Source organism: Camelus ferus, chromosome X (assembly GCF_009834535.1).
Source record: "Camelus ferus isolate YT-003-E chromosome X, BCGSAC_Cfer_1.0, whole genome shotgun sequence".
Taxonomy (NCBI): domain Eukaryota; kingdom Metazoa; phylum Chordata; class Mammalia; order Artiodactyla; family Camelidae; genus Camelus; species Camelus ferus.
In genome coordinates, this window is record NC_045732.1 from 29,632,115 (window position 1) to 29,651,092 (window position 18,978).

Below are 18,978 nucleotides of genomic sequence, written 5' to 3' on the forward strand. Positions count from 1 at the left end.
TCTATGGAACGCCTTTATGTGAGAAGACTAATGAAAATGGTAAAGCTGAATGAATACTTTGTTTAGACTATGTTCAAGAAATTTTATTCAGAAATAAGTAAAAGTTCAAATCTGGGCTGCCAAAAAGACAAGGAAGTGGCCCTCCTTCAGCCAAGGATCATAGGCCCCTTTGTGCAGGTTTGGAAAAGCTAAAAGCCAGCTAGTAGTGTGTAGCCCCAGGGGAGGGCTGGCTGACCAGACTGATTCTTTTTCTGACTATGCTCTGCCAGGCCTACGTCCTTCAGTAAGCCATGGTTTTCATAAGAAACACTGAAGTTGTATACTCCATCATTTCCATTACTGTGAGGTTTTTACAAGCTCAAATTACCATCTGAACTTAAATACACAGATTGAATTCAAAGAATATGAAGAAATGTGCTGGTAAGCTAAGAAAAACTATTGCTAGACTTCTAAAATAAATACTAAGATGCCTAATTCACAATGTATTTTGTCTTTAAATTCCTATCTCAATTGATCTTTACCAAAAAAATTTTTCCCTAGATAAAAGAGAAAGTACAACAAATACAATTTTAATTTTTTGGACGTGGATGGATCTTCTGTGAGATTAAAAAAATGGAATCGGTTTCTAGGCTTTACCAGTAGCCTAGTAAAAAATATCTGTATTTCTTGCTCCAAATAAATCATTTAAAAATATATCTGAATTGAATTTATTGTAAGATCTTAAAGTGAGCTATAAATATGGTAATATCAGGCACAGGGATTTTAGGTACCCTAATAACATTTAGAAAATATTCATACATTATTCTTAGCTAAAACTACCATAGTTAAGAAATAAATCCCTGAAAACAGATTAGATATTTTACTAGTTTAACGAAACAGCACTGAATGGATGTTGAAGATGTGGTTTTATGAAGAAACTTCAGGGAACAAAGTTTTAAATCTTATGCATTAAACAAAACAGAAAACAAAGTATGTAGCTTGGTTTAATGAACATAAAAATATTTAACGGAAGAACACTCAGTAAAACTAATAATTTTGTAAATGATATAGATTGATAAGTTGGTCTTACTGATTAAGGCTTTGTCACAGTTTTGGTTACAAATCAGGAAGTAACATAACATCCAATGTACACTGATTATTACTGAGTTTAAGAGGACTTCTATAGTTATAATATTACGTGTAATATCATAAAACAGTTGCTTTAGTTATAGAAATAAAGTAATATGTACACCCTACCTAAGAGTAAAAGCCCAATGGTGAATATATTCCTCTTTATAAAAATCACCAAATTAAATCTATAGCTTTCATTAATTTTTTACTGAATTTTCTATTTAATGATCCACGTATGTAGCTTTTTATTCTCCTACCAAACAATGAGTATATATTGATTGGAAGTATTCTGAAACTATTTTGTGAAACTAAACTGTGTTTTGACTTATTTGTGTCAATCATTTGTTTGAAAGTTGCTCTTAAGGTGGGAAAATACTTTCTTCCATTTTAAGTCACAATCTTGTAGGACTACAGTTTTTCTTTCTCATGGGAACAAAAATATTTTCAACAAATCTGGTATAGAAATCTCTGGAAGAGAGCATTCACAAATGAATTCTGATCAACAGATTGCATACATTTCCCAATCAGCTGTGCAGACTGAGCATTTTCACGGCTCCAGTCATTTTATAAAGATGATGCAGAATTAATCAGTCTTCCTGCCACTTTTATTATTTATATATTCACAGTATTGACAGATTTCATTTTCTTCCCACTCTCTACTCCTCTTCTACAGAAGTAACACTCACGACATGGAACAGGGAGCAGCAAGACACATCATCTGACCTTCCTTCTTTAGGGCATTACTCAGCTAGTCCTGAGAACCTACAAACAATAATGTGGGATATACAGATCTACATCAAATGTCATTTCACTTCTTCAAGTGCTTTCTCTAGAATATGAAGTCTCCTTATTCTTCAGGCCGCAATATAGGTAGGCAAATAATATAGTAATAACTGTGACTGGAATAATACAGAAATAGATATGGCTGCAACTGCTGTAAATACTGGAAGAAAATTCCCCTAGGACCAATGACATCAGGAAGCCTTGCAGAAGACCAGTCTCTCAGAATTTTGAGCAATCACACTCAAGACATTACAGGATGCACTGTATCTTCTCCTGGGATTACTAAAAATCACAACTGTACCCAAATCACCTAGCAACAGTTTATGCCACTAATTCATTTTAAAGATATATTAACAGTAATCTTTTCAAATGTCTCTTTGAATTGATTAACAGTGTCTCTCGGAAGTTCTCAAATTTGATTCGGCCAAAACGATGGAGGAAATTAATATTATTCTCTTGGGTCATTTCCCTAAATTCAGAAAGGTAAAGAAATACCAACTTAAAAAACAGACATGTCTAATAATAAATGAAGTCTGAATATATAAAAAGATTGTTGTCAAGACAAATCCACTGCCTGGTAGTCTTTGGCTAACATCTGTTGTTATATAGACAGTATGACTTACATCCAGGAGCTAAATACGAAGAAATACTGAATAATCCAATTATTCAAAAGGTATGCAAAATATATTATTTCAAAAATCCCTCTCCATATTATTGCTGTTTTGAATACTTTAGCTTTAAAACATTCAATTAGATACATCTATGGGTTTAGTTTTAATTATTATGTCAATAAGATAGTAACATAATAAATCCATGTCAATTTTAGAAGTATTTCTAATATTACATAATTAATTGGAGATGAATTTCTCATGTAATTATCTCTATGAAGACAAACCACAAGGGTAATTAACATAGCTATGATTCCACACCACAAGGGTTAAGCCAGATGGTGATGTTCATTATTTTTATCTTTCTCACAAAACCAAACATCACTTACTTTCTCCTAGGAATGTGTGCTGTGTTAAAATTAAAAACATATTATTATGCAATACCTTGATGTAAGGATATTTTTTAAAAAACGTAATACATAAATGTGTGTATCCCCTCAAGATTCATGGTGTTTTCAACCATGACAAATGCTACTCACCAACAAATTAACAGAAACAGTGTATTTATGATATATAAGCTTAATACAATGACACCAGACAAGGGAAGATCTAATTATTTAAAAATTTATGTTTAACAGTGAACCATTAAAATTAAAATGCAGGCTTTATATTTTTAACTACAGAAATAGCTGATATTATTAATTTTCAATAGTCAGTCAGGAGAAACTAAAGCTTATTTCCTGTTTCAATTAGCTATTGTCACAATAATGCAGAATAATATCTTATGGTTTCAAACAACACTGCCCTTAAGGAGTCTGGATAAATTTTCTTTTTCCAACACCATATGAAAGAAAATATCTCACATCATGAAATTTAGTCACTTTCTGTGAGAAGCCTGCAGCAAAGGGACTTCTCAATCAGATACACCATGTAGGCAAACTATTCTCTCATTGTGTGTGTGTGTGTGTGTATTCTGTCTCTCCCTTAGAATTCCCAACATTTTTTGTCTTGTCTCCCAAATTCTTGCTTTTCTGGTGATGTTTCATTTTTGTAAACAGAAAATTAAAAGAAGAATGTATTTGAAAACCTGCTCAGAGAATGAATTTCAATTTGGCTCCTCTATTAGAGGACTAATTTGCTTTCTATGTGTAATTCTGGCGTGATCACTATTGCATATATTATAGGATTTCAACTCCTATGCCTCTACCTAAACTCATTTGGAGGTTCTCACATGGTGGATCAATTGTCTGAGTTTTCCTGAGCCTACATACTGCCACAACTTGTCTCAGACTTCTTGGTAAAGCAGCAAGAGAACTTTCTACCATATTTCTTTTTCCTTTATTTCACTAGGCCTGAGTAGGCCCTTCTCTGTTGTCTTGACTGACTTGCAAGAATAGAAAAGCATGCTGTGGTTTGTTTGTTGTTTTTCTCTTGCTTGTTCCCCCCCACTTTCTTTCTGTTAACTCAACTAATTATTTTCTATTTTAATCACATTCGTAACACAAACTATTTCATATGCAAAGAAATAGAGACTCAGGAACAAAGTTCAAATAAGTAAAACAAAAACATGTTCAGAATAAAATCTTCTTTGCTTGAACTAACCGAGGATGACAAACTTTATTTTTTGAGCCCACATGCAAAAGGAAAATAAACACAAAATTATAGGTATAAAACTATTTATTCTGGATAAATGTGATTAGGACTTCACTGACTGGTTAGTAAAATACTGCTGAAGGGGTCATGCCTTTCTGAGGATACTTAGATAATCCACTCAAGTGTACATGATACACACATACACACACACACACACACACACACACACACACACACACCAAAGCAAAGCAAAGCAAAGCAAAGGAAAGCAAAAATCTTTTTTCCCATTCTTAACTTTAGTTTTGAGACACTGATTATAACCTTGATCTTGTTTAACAAAATGCATTTCTGTGGAAGAGAGTAGCTTCTTTAAGTCAAGGCTAAGACATAATTATGAAAAATTCAGCCAATAATACAGTTGGTTTAAGGCATACAAATAACCTGAGAAAAGAAACTTTCTTTCTGATACTGTAATTTGGTCATGTTAGGCTAAGTTATAATTTAATGTCACGAGCCATTAGATCATAACATTAAATTAATGATCAGGCTCAGATGGAGGCATGGGCAGTTTTATATAATATGCAAAGGGAAAAAGAAAGAAAATGGTAATGTAAATCTCTCTCAGCACCATCTGGCTTATTTTTCTCCCCATGCCTCTCCAAAACAGTGGGAGGAATAAACAATACCACTCCTGATTGGCTAGGCAGCAGAGATGAGGATACCAAATGAAAAATTCTCCAAAACAAGCAGAAAATCTAATATTTTCTTCACTTCTTTCTTCCGCATAAGCACTGAGAATCTGTCTTGCAAAATCCAAATTTGTCAAATTTCAGAGCTGAAATGGCCGTAAGCAAGCATCTGGCTTGGTGGTTCTCAAATTTAAATGGGCACAAGAAACACCTGGGGGCTCTTTAAATATGCAGATTCCCTGGCCCATCCCTAGAGAGTCAGCTTCTGACACTGCATTTTAAATAAACTTTCCAAGCTAAGACGGTGTAGAATGTCTGTGAACTTGGAGAAACATTTCTTTTGTCTGGCTTCAAATTTTTCAGAGGATAAACCTGCGGTCCCCAATGCCACTGATTATCACAAGATCACCCAGGTTTCTGGTCAGGATCAGAACCCAGATCTCTTGACCTATAAAATAAGATACTTTGCACTCTGTTATACCGTGTTACTTTCATAAAAGTCTGTTAGTGCATGTCTTTCTTTTTAGTGTGACACAACATTCACAACACAAAATTCACTATGTTAACCATCTAAAAATGTACAGCTCAGTGGCATTAAGTACTTTTACACTGTTGTGCAGACATCACCACTCTTCATCTCCAGAACTTTTTCATCTTCCCAAACTGAAACTCAGATATTCATTAAACAAGAAGTTCCCAATCGGCTCACCACCAGTGCCTGGTAACCACTGTTTGACATTCTATCTCTTATGAATTTGACTATACTAGGTACCTCATATGAGTGGAATTACACAACATATATATCCTTTTGTGTCTGGCTTATTTCTCTTAGCATAATGTCTTCAGGATTCATCCATAAATCTCATGTTTTGATTTGCTGAATTCTTTTAACTGCTTGCTCAAAACAATGTTCTAACCCTTTAAAAATGAGGTTCTATAATTTGCCCAACTTCAATTAATGGCTGCTAACTGGGAGAAAGAATTCAGAAAGGACAGTCCTGGGTGAGTGAAACAGACAGAGCCTGGAGGCAGGCACAGAGACGTGAAATGCATTTTCCGCCTAGTTGAAAGTCACTTAAAAAGAAACAGAAACAAAAAACGTGAGCAAGAGAGAGAGGGAGAGAGAGACAGAGAGACAGACACACTAAGAAAACGATAGGAGAGATGGACAAAATGGAGGAAAAGTAAGACGTCCTTAAGGCTAACTTGTGCCCTGGTTATTTAGTAGAGCTATGCAAATGAGGTATATTCTAAAAACTTAACTGGTACACATCGGTGTAGAGGAGACCTTGGGGCAAAGAGTAGAGAAAGAAAAGCAAATAGGGAAGTGAAAATATAAGCATCTATATTGTTATTTGAGAGATACTCGATTGCACTTAAGATTTATTTTTATTTTATAAAGTTACTGCCATGAGTCTTTCAAAGCTTTTAAGTAAGAAAGGAAGTTATTTATGTTCTGTTATAGAAAAAAAACTTAAATTAAAAAAAATCAGTATAGTAGTATAAATCCAACTTTTCACTTGGGGGCAGGGCCAGATAATGCTTCTAAGAAAAGGGGAGTTTAACCAAGACTTGAAGCCCAAGTAGGAGTTAGCCAGGTAGAGAAGAAGAAGAAAGGTATTCCGGGCCAAGAGGACGTTCTCTCTTGACCTGGATAATGCCTACTTGCTGTTTAATACTTAGCTCAGTGTCTTTTACCAGAAGCTTTCTGTGTCTGTGTTATAACATGGCCCCCCAAACTTTCTGACACTCTTCCATGGCAAGGCGGAGTTTATGCCCCATCCCCTTGAATCGGGGCTCTGTGATTGCTTGCACAATAGAATACGGCAGAAGCGAAGCTATGCTAGTTTCCAGGCCAGGCCATAAGAAGCTGGCAACGTCAACTTCTTCTCCCTTGGTATGGCTGCTCTTGGGGCGGAGTGATTATGCTGTGACAAAGCCCAAACTGCTCCATGAAGAGGCCCACATGAAGAACTGACAGCCGGCACCTATTTGCCAGATATGTGAGTGAGCCCACATGGAAGTGGATCCTCCAAGGGCCTGTTGCTCTGCCTCAGCTAATACCACGAGGAGCGGAGACAGTTTCCACTGAACCTTGCCTAAACTGTAGATTCACGTGCAGAACAAGTGATAACTATTGTTTTAAGCTGTTCAGTTTGGGGCTGGTTGTTTTGGAGCAAAAGTCCACAAGAACACCTACCCTGATCCTTCCCATAAGGTATGCAGGAGGTGCCCCCTCTTCAGGGAGTCCAAAGGACTCTGTACTCACTTTAATTATATCCCTTACCTCCTTGACTAGATCTCTTTGTCTTCCTCCTCCCCAGATTCTACCACTATCAATTCCTCTTCGGGACCAAGTATGGCTCTCATCAATATCTGCATCTTCAAACCTCTTTATTGTTTGGTGGCAGATCACATGTCACAGTAGCTGTCCTTAAAAGTCACATCTAGAAATCCACTCAAAAATGTTTCCACCATGTATATACATTGCATGAATATAAAAATTTCCTTTAGGCCATCAATGGGACATGAATTTCGAGTCGTCTAATCAATCCAATGGTTGCATTCCAATAATAATTATTTTCTACTCCTAAAGAGAAAATGTCAACATTTGCCCACAGCAGGTAAAAATGCTATCTACCCTCATTTCAGTTTTTAAAAATTGCAGTGTACAATAATTTTCCAACCATTTGTGAAGCAACTGTAAAAACTAAAAATAGAATCTATGGAGTAAATCATTGAGAAGCACACCTGGTCAAGCAGTACATAAATATCAAGGTCTCATTCTATTTGGAGCCACAGCCGGGAATTAAATTCAATATTGAATTGTTGAATTGAGAGCAAAGGATTGAGGTGAAATGTGGTTGGTTCCTGAAAGCAAGTGAAATGCTGCTTTCTGCAGACAATAACTTTTTTTGCTAACTCCTAAGAATAATATATTGTAAAAGGTGATGGAGATGAATAGAAATTAGGGAGGAAAAACAAATCTTCAGAGAATTTAAAGATTATATTTATACTACTAATAATATTGAATTGTCAACTTGCTAATAGACCTCAAGGACAACAATGGATGCAGGAACAAACAAAAGTAATTTGTTGTTTTCTCACTATCAGGTAATAGACATTCTTTCACCTAGACTAATTTTGATCTCCAGTGGGGAATGATTTATTTCTCCCACATTCATGAAACTCTCTTTCATAAGCAGGTGTAATGGCTTCTTGTACCTCTACAGGTAATGACTGACTTATGCATAGACCTTTGTTTAATAACCTTTCTTCAAAGACCGATATTGTTACAAGTGAAAAAAAAATGTGAACTTTTTGACATTTTTTTAATGTAATTTAGAAAACCATGTAAACTGCAAATGGACCTCATATGGAATGAAAATCACATGCTGATAATCTAAATTATTTTGAATACTATTAATCTTTGATTACTACCTGAAAAGTTTTGTTATCAGAAATATGAAAGGCACAAGAGTGACACTAATGAAGTTCATTTTTAAAATAATTTGTAAATACAAGACTGGAGATTGTTTTTTTTGATCTCCCCTATTCCACAATTTCAGAATTTTCCAACAGTAAGGGGGGCTTTGCTACCCACCACATAAAGGGATCTCTCTCTCTTTTTTTTTTTTTTTTTTTTTGCCTAGAAAGTCTGCTCCCAAAGGCCACTAACCCTCAAAAAAAAAAAAAAAAAAAAAAAAAAACCAAAAAACAAAAACCAAGAAAACCTTTGAGGTTAGAGGAATGGAGAAGGAGAAAGTGATGTGAAACTCTTTGACTTTTTCTGTGGTCAAACTTTTCCTGACCTTTTCTATTCCTGTTTGGAGAAGAAGGCCTGAAATTATATAGGTTTTGTCCAGGTTCTGATGGAGATCAAAGAAAGTGAGTGAACAGTTGCATTCTTCTCATTGTCTTCAGTGCTACTGCCTCACAGGATGAATTTAAAACAATTTTATTAATTTTATTAACATATCTTTAAGCCATTGATGTGACTTCCAATGTTGGTCAGATCATTTGAGAAAAATAAACTATTTATACTGAAGCATGTTTCAGGGAATCTCAATGTCTGGTGTCTGGTTGAAAGAGAAGGGTGGCAAATTAACTGATATCCCCCAAGGAGTTCATTACGAAAGACAAAATATCTCTTTTTAATTTTCAGTGTAGTATGTTTATTCTCAAGAATGGGAGTATTATGGTTTGTTTGTATCTGAAGACTCTGAAGAGCTTTTCAAACATGAGTCAATACTGACATTTAAGAACTAAAATCTATTGAAGATTATTAATCTCTTCTTGATTAGAAAAGACAAAGCTTAAAAAAATCAGAGTTCCAGTACTCATGGTAGCTAATATTTCTGGCACAGTATCATTAATTCATCCATTTCTTATCAAGTAGTTTCTCACTCAACTCATAGGAGGATTGCACCATTAAGGAATCTATAGTGAAATAAATAGAAAAGCTTACTTATAAAAATTTACATTTTATATGCCTGATAATAGTAATAAAACTAGTAGTTACGTTTACTGGCTGCTTACTATGTGTCAAATACCGTTCTATGTACTTCACATACCTCAGTTCACAACACCATAACAACAGCCTGATGGGGTAGATGTTATCATGACCCCAGATTTTTAGCTGTGTAAACTGAGGGCAATTAAGCAATGTGTCCATGGTCAGTAAGTATCAGAAGCATGAGTTAAACCTAGGCAGTTAGGTTTCAAAGCCCACACTACTAAATGTTATCCTCTTCAGCCTCTGTAAAACAACACAGAAAGCATGAAACATTATTTAAAGTGCAAAGAAGTGCCTTTGGGAATTGAGAGGGAGACAATACAACTCGTGGCTTGGCGGCTCAGGGACCAAAGGAGGATTTGAATATGGCCTTCACTGAAAATTACGCGGCATCTGGGTAAATCGAGATGAGGAAAAGGAGTCCCAAGGGAAGAAACAGGTCAGCAAAAGACACAAAAGTGAACTGGCCAGCTGTGCATTTTAGTACAAGTTGAGGGTGTGTGGGGAGGAAAAATAAGAAATAAGATTAGAAATTGAGCTTGAGAGCCAATCCTGGAGGGCGAGGTGAAGGAGTCTATAGAATATTCTGAAGGCTCTGAGAAGCCATAAAAGGTGCTTGAACAAACGAGTTGTATATTCTTCACTCATTTGATGTTTACTGGCACCTATCATGTGCTGGGCGCTGTCTTGGGCAATGGGAATAAATAAGAGAATAAAGTAGATGAAACCCCTGCTATCCTGAAATTTGTAATGTAGTTATGATCTCTGCTTTAGGAAGCTTGACTTAAGATGGCAATCTGCAGACTGGACTGGAGCAACACAGTGGGCAGGAAGAAGTGGAGGAAGACAAAAGGTTGTATGAGCATGAATTAGAGTGGTGGTAAGTGGACTGGAGAAAAAGGAATGGGTGCAAATGATTAGGGAGGTAAAATCAATAGATCTTGAAAATGAAAGTAAGGCAAGTGAGCAGGGGATGTCGAAATGACTCTGGCTGAAATTTCTCTGACTGAAAAGACAGTGGCGTGATGAACACCAAGACAGAAAATAAAGACTTGGTATAAAAGATACAGCCTATTTGGGTCACATTGAGTTTGTGATGTCTGTGAGATATATGAACAAGAAATGTCTCATATATGGTAAGAAACATGGAACTGATACTGAAAATAGGTAAAAATCTTCAAATCATTGGATTAAAGGAGATGGACAAAAGACTGTTTCTAGTCTAATACTTAGCACAAAACCAACGCTTAGTAACTGCTGGTTGACTACTGAATAAAAAAAATGAGATTAATGAAGACAGAAAAGAGAGCCCAGAATAGGTCCTCAGGTAAAGAAAGAAGAATGAGTAGTTGCAGAGGCAGGAGAAAACCAGTGGACTACAGCACCTCGACAAGCTAAAGGATGAGGAAAGTTCCTGAAGACTGTGGTGGGCAACAAAAAAAAGTATGCAGACATTTCTATGGCAATTAGGAGTGTTCCAGTTGAATTCCAGAAGTGTTCCAGTTGCGAGGTAAATGCAGAAACTAGACTGAAAAATGTAAAGGAAAGATGGATGCTTAGGAAGTAGGAATATTTCCATTAATCAACAAATTCCTATGAGGTATCATGATCTGAAACTTGCTCTTGGTTATCTTGGGTCTTTGCCTGGAATGCTGAGTTAGTTTAGAGTATTAGGTGAAGGTCAGAATGTCAAACTTAGGTTCAAATACTGATGCCTCTCTATACAGTTGTGTGACCTTAAGAGAAATTACCTGAACTCTCAACGCTTCAGTTTCTTCATCGGTAAAAAGGGTAAGATCGTGCAAAAAACCAAAAAAGGGTACATCACACATCATGCAAGAAAAGCACTTAGCACACTGCCTGGAACATATATTTTAAAAAATGTGACCTAGTATTATTATCTAGCCTAATAATTGGATAAATGAATAACTGGATAAAATGGTGTTATTAATCCCCAAAAATCAAACATTTATTTAATAGACTTTTATTTTGAAATTTTTCCTTCCTAATCTGGTGTGCCAAAACTCAAGTTGATTTTCAAGGAGGTAGTAATAGCTACATTACTGAAACTCTCTAAGTTTTCCCTCCTCAACTGAATATGGAAATAATAGTACCAACACCAGAGGGTTTCAGTGACAATCAAATTAGAGAATGAAAATGAAAATGCTTTGTCAATTATAACCAAGGAACGATTTAGTTATTATTATTCTCAGCATTAATGAATATAACTTTAATCCACTGATTTTTTAAGAGTATGGTATTAGGTTTATATCTTCAATTTGACTTTTGCTTAATGGTAATTCATAACATCAATGAGGATCTTTCGCTTAGAGAAAGCTTTTTCAAAGTGCTTTTATATTTATTACCTTATAAGATCCTCATAAAAGTTCTGTGAGGAATAAAAGACAATGGTTATTAGGAACTATCAAAACTGACTTTTCAGTACGCATAGTGTCTTCTTACCTATATGAGCCTTTCTTTTAGTTTGTATATATAAAATTATAGAATGCAATAACTGAATTACAAAGTTATTCAACTTAGTGCTTCCCTTGTATCATTCCAGATAATAGCTAACTGTAATGTAATACCTCAAAAAGTAGATTCTAAAGTTTTGATACATTGAATTTACATGTTTATATATAAAAGAGACCACGGTAAGATGGTTCAGAGTCGTAGAACCCTTATACTCAAGTGATTAAATTCATTATATTAAATTTAAGTGATTGTTTTACATCACTGGATAAATATAAATGGATTCTTCATTTCTATATTTAGTCTTCTTTACTATAGAAGATAAAACACCAGTCTTGAACATTTGTCCGCACTGACTTTTTTTCTAAACTTTTAATTATTTTTACTATTTCTTTTTTGGATTTTCTCTGTTATCTACAGGGATTTCAGGGTCCAAACGTGGAACATAATAAACTACTGAACATCATAAGATGACAAGCATGTGGCTCCTGAACCTATTTCTGAGTACTCAGTCCACAGTACTGTGAATGTGCATGACCTTTTACAGCAGAATAAAAGAGAAGACAAAATGTTCCATGTTTACATAAGAGAAGAAAGAAATTGTCCTTATTGGAAAGAGTTTTTCAAGGTCTTGGATACCTTACTCAAATACTTTTACTTTCTCCATGGTAAAAATTTTACACCAAACCTTTGCTAGTTCTTTGCCTTTTTTCATGGTTGAAACACTTAAGAGAATCCCCAAAGCTATGTCCCTTTGAATAACAGAAGGTGGTATCATTTAAACCTAATTCTGTGCTATAGTAAGTAGTATTTTGGTGACTTTTAGGCATATTTCTGAATGGAGAAATTCAAATAACAGTGGCAGATTTCTGTGTAATGTTATATATTTCTATGGATTCCATATTGATGTCGTTCAATTTTACATCTTCCATGTGGATCTTTCTCCAAATTTTAGATCCACATTCACAACTGCTTCAAGGGAGGTGATATTTTCACCTCTACTATTCAGACACCTCAAAACTGGCCACATTATTGACTTCTCTTCCCACAATTATTTCTCTTCTTTAATTCTGCAACCCTGTGGAGGCACCCAGTCACGGCAAATGGTAAGCAGTCAGTGACTCCCCACTGTACCTCAAATTCTCCCCTCACCATTTCCTCCCATAAAGTTTATCACAATGCTGATTTTTTTTCCCTCCAAAGGGCTCACACATCTGTTTCATTTGTTCAGCGTCAACACCTTAATGATCACTTCTGTCTTGGAATATTAAAGAAATAACTTTCTAACTTTTGTTCCAATTCATTCTCCTCACAGCTATCAGACATCTTTCAAAACTCTAAGTTAGGTTACTCCATTTCCTTGCTTAAAAAGCATGGTGTGACTTCCCACAGACTACATATAAAATCCAAAGTCTTAAAGATAGATGGAAAGAGGGAGGGAAAGACAGCTTACACATAATGAGCACTTTGAGTACAACACTCTGCCCCTTTGGGGGGCACTTTACACGCATCCTATCACTAACTCCTCACAAAAACCTGCAAAGTATTATATTCATTGTACAAAAGAACACAAGTGCAACTTAGAGGTTAGGCAACAAGTGTTAAATAAGTAGTCTTCCTGCCTACAAGGTTCAGACTCTATCTACTATACCATGCTGTCTTTCTACATAATTCAGCCACAATTGATCTTTCCAAATTCATTTCTTATCATAATCATTCCCCGGCCAAAGAGAAGTGCCTTCAAATTCTCAAACTACCATACTGCCCAGGATTTTCAACATGCTGTTTCCTTTGCCAAAAATTCTTTTTAACTTGGTGTATCTAGCTAACTCCTAACACGTTCTTCTAACTTTGTCTGAACAGAGTTTCTCAACCTTCACTGGACATGAGAATCAGGGACAGGACATGCTGTGTTCAATTCAGCTTGTATTTCTGGGGGTGAAACTCAGACATCAGCATTTTTAAAAGCTCCTCCAATGTATAAGCGAGATTGAAAAACAGTGTTTCAGGTGAGTTACCTGGCTTCTCTGGCAGGCTTATCTTAATCACCTTCTCTTTTTACCAGACCATGCCTGGCCCTCTACTGTAATACTCATCACACTACTATAATTTTGTCTTTGCATAACTATTCCACCTCTGGGATATAAGATCCCAAGGGCAGAAATCATACTCCAATACAGAGGTTTTTGAATATATGTTACCCAGTGAGCCATTGTGTAGACACACACGCACACACACACATGTACATGCAAATAATTGAAATCAAACCTTCACAAACTAATACTGACCCTTATTTAAGAGTGAAAAGCTCTTGTTATTTTCTATTCTAGTCTATTAATTGTATTCCTTTCTATTTGAAAAACATGGATTCATACTCATTAAATTGATTATATAACCTAGTATTTTGTCTGAACTGTTTGAAAAGCATCTCTCTAATCATGTTTGTACTGCTAGTCCCAACACCATGCTAGGCATCTAACAGGTGTTTAATAAAGATTTGATGAATTAATCAAAATTCTTGGGGGAAATTATATATATAAAAGTTTTACACATCCAAAATAGTAGGCAGTCATCACCAGGCAAAAGAAAAATATCAAGATAAACTTTCAGACTCTTTACACACCAAAGTAGAAAGATTAAAAATACATATAAAACCCAATTTAAATTATAGCAGCAGAAAGGAATACAAAGAGGGTTTTCTTTTCTTAGCATTAGGGATCCTCAGATTACCTCTCTCTTCTCAGATGCCCCAAGAAATATGATGATTCAATTTATTCAGGATATTAATTTCACTACTGAGATTTCATTATCCTTTTCTTTTTTTTGGAATTAACCAATGGGTCAAGATATTTTGTAAGCAATAGTGAATAAGCTACTTCCTCCTAATTTCAATAATGTATTAGAAATATAGGATCACTTGATCAACTTACAGGTTTACTCTGATATACATACAATTCAAATTTATCAACTTGGTCTCTCTTGAAGTGTTTTGTTTAATAGATGAGCATTTCTACAATTGGGGGTGGGGGCGGGGGAGTTGAGAAGAGACATAGGAAAAATAAATGAAATCATAGGAGGGAGTAAGCTGAGAGATACGGCCTGAGATACGGCCCAGATCACAGATGAGGGAATCTCCAATATTAACTGCCCCACAGTTTCTCTTGCTGAGAAAAAGATACTATGTATGCCACCTTTATGACCACCTCTCCCCACCACCTACCCATACCCACAAACCTTCTATACAAGCTGGTACAACAATTATTTCTTTGGGGTGCGTAGAGTATCAATTAAGATTGATGAAATATTAGCAAAGATGCAGTCTTCCCATGTTCAATTACCCATGGTTTTATGTTAGAACTTAGATGTGTGACCATGTTTATCAATTCTCTGAAGTCCAAAGCAGGAAATGTTTCGGACACAGGAAGAATCTGATTCAATTATGGACACAGTTCTTCATTTTAAGAATAAATTTGCAATGAAAAAATTTCAAATTGTCATCTCTTCGGGCTCTATACAGCACTCTCTAAAAATATATTGGCTTTAAGATTCCAATTATAGAGTCAGAAATAACAATATTTACAAGAAAAATCTCATCCTGAAGTACAAGGACAATATAATGACCTTGCTTTTAGTAAGGAAAGTAAATAACTTTTTTTTTTTAATATAAGGAAGAAATTTTAATGGCTTGCAGCATGGAATTAATCAGGTTAATTTCATTCAGGAAGCAGATGCTTCATAATACATGTATGCTTATCGAACCCAGGAATTGTAATTATTGCTGGGAGAATTAAACACCCTATGAAGTGGATGATAAACAGTGATACAGTCAGGTAGTCTAGGAAGAGCTAGAGTCTCCACATATAGAAAAACTGATTGACAGTCACAGAGAAAAACCTATTATGTGAAGGTTTTCAGCCCCTGTCTCCATTCAGCAGCACTTGCAGAAAGTAAAACATCACTACTTTGGGGTGGACAGATATATTAGAACCTGCTGGGAGAGCTTTTACTCTGGCTAGGCATTTAGAGTTTCCTTTTTTAATACGTAAGAATGATTCTTGCTATACAGCGTGAATCAAACAATGCATATAATGCTACCAGCTTCTTCAAACGAAGGGAAAAGGCAGAGTTACATTTTATTCCTTCACACATATTATAGAAAATTCTTCCTGTTCAAAATTTTAAAAAAATCATCTTCAGAGGGAAAAAAAAAAAAGCAAACACTTCCATTTAGCTGAAATACTGAAATTGCATGTAATCTCCTAAGGTATGTGGTTTTATTTACTTTCAAGCTTGGTATTTCCATTTGTTGCTTTTAAACCCCAGTATCTTGATTCAGTTCTATCAGTTGAATGTGCCATTAACAATAATCAGTAGTTTCAGTAGTTTAGAGTTTTTACCATAACATCTTCAAATCTTTCATCAAAAGACCATTATTCAGCCATCTAACTGAAAATCAGAGCTGGCTATAAATGTCATTCATATACATAAAATGTAGTTTCAACCTCAGGCAACTGGAATTTATAGAAGACACAATACTAACTGAGAGGGAATGAGAAAATTGTTTCAAAGTAATATTGGAATCTTAGTTAGTCCTACTACAGTTAAGGGGAAAATGATATGTCTAAGATTTTCAGGAATTCTGAGAGAGTTTTATATGGCTTTTAAGAATAAATACATTTTTATGAGCAATATAGAATAAGCTAAGGAAAGTTTCTTCAGCATAATTTCCAACTATTTTTGAAAAAGAGTTCAGAAATCTAAATACAAAATGTACTTTATTCTCCATTCTTCCATAGTAAATATAGTTAGGAAACACAGCAGTTTTTTTCTTTAATGATTCACAATCTTGCAGTTTCTCAGGATTAGGAGTTTATGTATGAATTTTCATTGTATAATACTGCAGATATTAATATAAAATGTACAGGAGATAGATAAATGTAACCTTATTTTGCCCTCAATAAGACTTACTAATTATTTTAAGAAATATTTTATCAAATTCCTATTATGAAATTGAGTCACTGGATTAATTTGTCTTTTAAAAAGGAATCTGCTAAGAAAAAAAATCCACTTAAGGTTTTACTCTTTTTCTACCATAGCTAATGGGAATATGTCAATCCTCATATTTATTAAAATTCTGGAGTGGCTTTATGGGCATTTACAAGGAGAAATAAAATTTTATTTGTGAAATATCTTAAGTCAAATATGTTACAGCAGCACATTTTCTAACCATTTCTCTAAGAGTGACCCAAAAAACTCTGCACTGCATTTACATTCTCAAGCCATGGGCGATATCTGCAAAGAAAGTCAGGTATTGTCCTAAACAAACTACTCCTAAATGATCAAACTAACTCAACACACATTGTGGAGGAGGCAAGTGGGATTCAAGGAGAATGATAAAGCAAGAATGAGGAATTCAAGAAACTATAAATTGCCACTGTCATCTACTCTATACAAGAGAATCAAAGTAGATCAAATCTTCCATCAAAACAGAAAAAAAAAAAAAAAAGAACAAAGAGAGGAGGAGAAGACACTTCGGTTATCATGATTTGATTTTGGAATTACTTTTCAACCTAGTAATACCAATACTGGTAAAGTTCTTACATTAAGCCAGAAAGCTCAACTATACGTAACAAAACTCTGTAATAGGTTAGGAAAATTATATCAAGTATAGAAAATAAACATAAAGAGCCTTCATGAACTACAGAATATGATTCCCACCAAGACTTCATTTAAACAAAACTACTTGAAACTTCTGTTTTCACTGTTTGTGCATATGAAACTTCATAGCAATAATTTTTGTTTCTAGGAAAAACAATTGTCTGAAAATTGCATGATCATTAACTATGATAAATTTAGCTACCTCATTTTTTTTTTTTACATATCATGTTAGGAAGAAAGCTACAAAATGCCAGATTCACATTTCAAAACGTATTGGAAAGTAATGAAGGGAAACCGATTTGGTTAGCAACGCTAAATAAAACAGACAATTCATACAGATGCTTTCCCTGCAAAATATTAAATAAACACTCAAAATGTCAACTTTTTCAAATTTAATAAACCAATCCCTAATTTATTTCTCTGAGCAAAGTTTTTTCTTACCAAAGCTCTAGTTTTATGTGTAAGTTTTTCCTGGTCAAAACCATGTGCTATTTAGAAGACTGGAGTGTTAAAGGAAATAATACATGTTTTCCCTTTTCCCTCTGTCTCTCTCCTTCTTGCCCAAATGCTTAAATATATTAGGCCATATAAAACAATTATTTTATTCTGTCCACAGCATGTCAATTGCAAGGACAAATGCTGAGAATTCCTCAACTGGATTCACAAGAGAGATAAAGTAGAAACGCTTGACTTACCTGCCACTGTCTCATCAGCTCTCTTACTCCCTTGGAGTCTTCTAGGAGCCTTTCCTTATGGGTGGCGTCCTGCAGGACATTGGCGGTTGTTTCGGCTTCTGTAAGCCAGGCAAGAAACTTCTCCAGGTCCAGGGGGAACTGTTGCAGTAATCTTTGAGTTTCTTCCAAAGCAGTCTCTCGCTCAGTCACTCTGCAAAGGAACAGATATCCAGATGTGATTTTTCTCAAGTATTAGAATGGTGCACCCAGTGAGTCCCATGAAAAGAGCAAAGTCAAAGAGACTAAATTTTAACAGACCAGCAAAGGGGTGAGTTGCTCCTAAAACTCTTCTTGAAAGAATTAACAACTAGAATAGTGTGTGTGTATGTGTATTTGGACTTTCAGACTTTCGAAAATCCGTATGTGAACTTTCCCCTCAAAATCTTCTTTTTTTAACTTTTTAGTTTTTGCTGGTCAATTGTGAAAGCTTATTTTAATATGCTGCAAAAGTTTAAGCTAATGTTTATGGGTAAAACTGTAAAATCCCTATACCAAGCTTATCTTTGATGTCACCGGAGGCAGGAAACCAGGATTAGACAGGCCAAGAGAAATGCAAATCTAGAATAGGAAGCTGAATGCTGCAGGGGAGGGTATAGCTCAAGTGGTAGAGCACATGCTTAGCATGCACAAGGTCCTGGGTTCAATCCCCAGTATCTCCATCAAACAACTAAATAAATAAATAAACCTAATTACCTTCCCCAGAGGGGAAAAAAAAAATTTAAGGAAGTTGAACACTGGAAGAAGAAAGAGAAGGGGATTGGAGAACAAAAAGACTAACAAGTGGGAAAACCACGTATTTCCTAGGAACCACTGTG

General features: G+C 35.2%; 1 protein-coding gene across 1 annotated transcript in view; it reads right to left on the reverse strand.

Moving 5' to 3' along the window:
• LOC102520808 (dystrophin) overlaps positions 1–18,311 on the reverse strand; it is a 387,492-nt gene extending 369,181 nt beyond the window's left edge. Inside the window, exon 1 of the mRNA XM_032475799.1 lies at positions 18,125–18,311. Within this exon, the coding sequence (XP_032331690.1) occupies positions 18,125–18,139 (15 nt within the window). The 5' untranslated portion in view covers positions 18,140–18,311. The remainder of the gene's footprint in view (positions 1–18,124) is intronic.
• Positions 18,312–18,978: the final 667 nt, after the last annotated feature.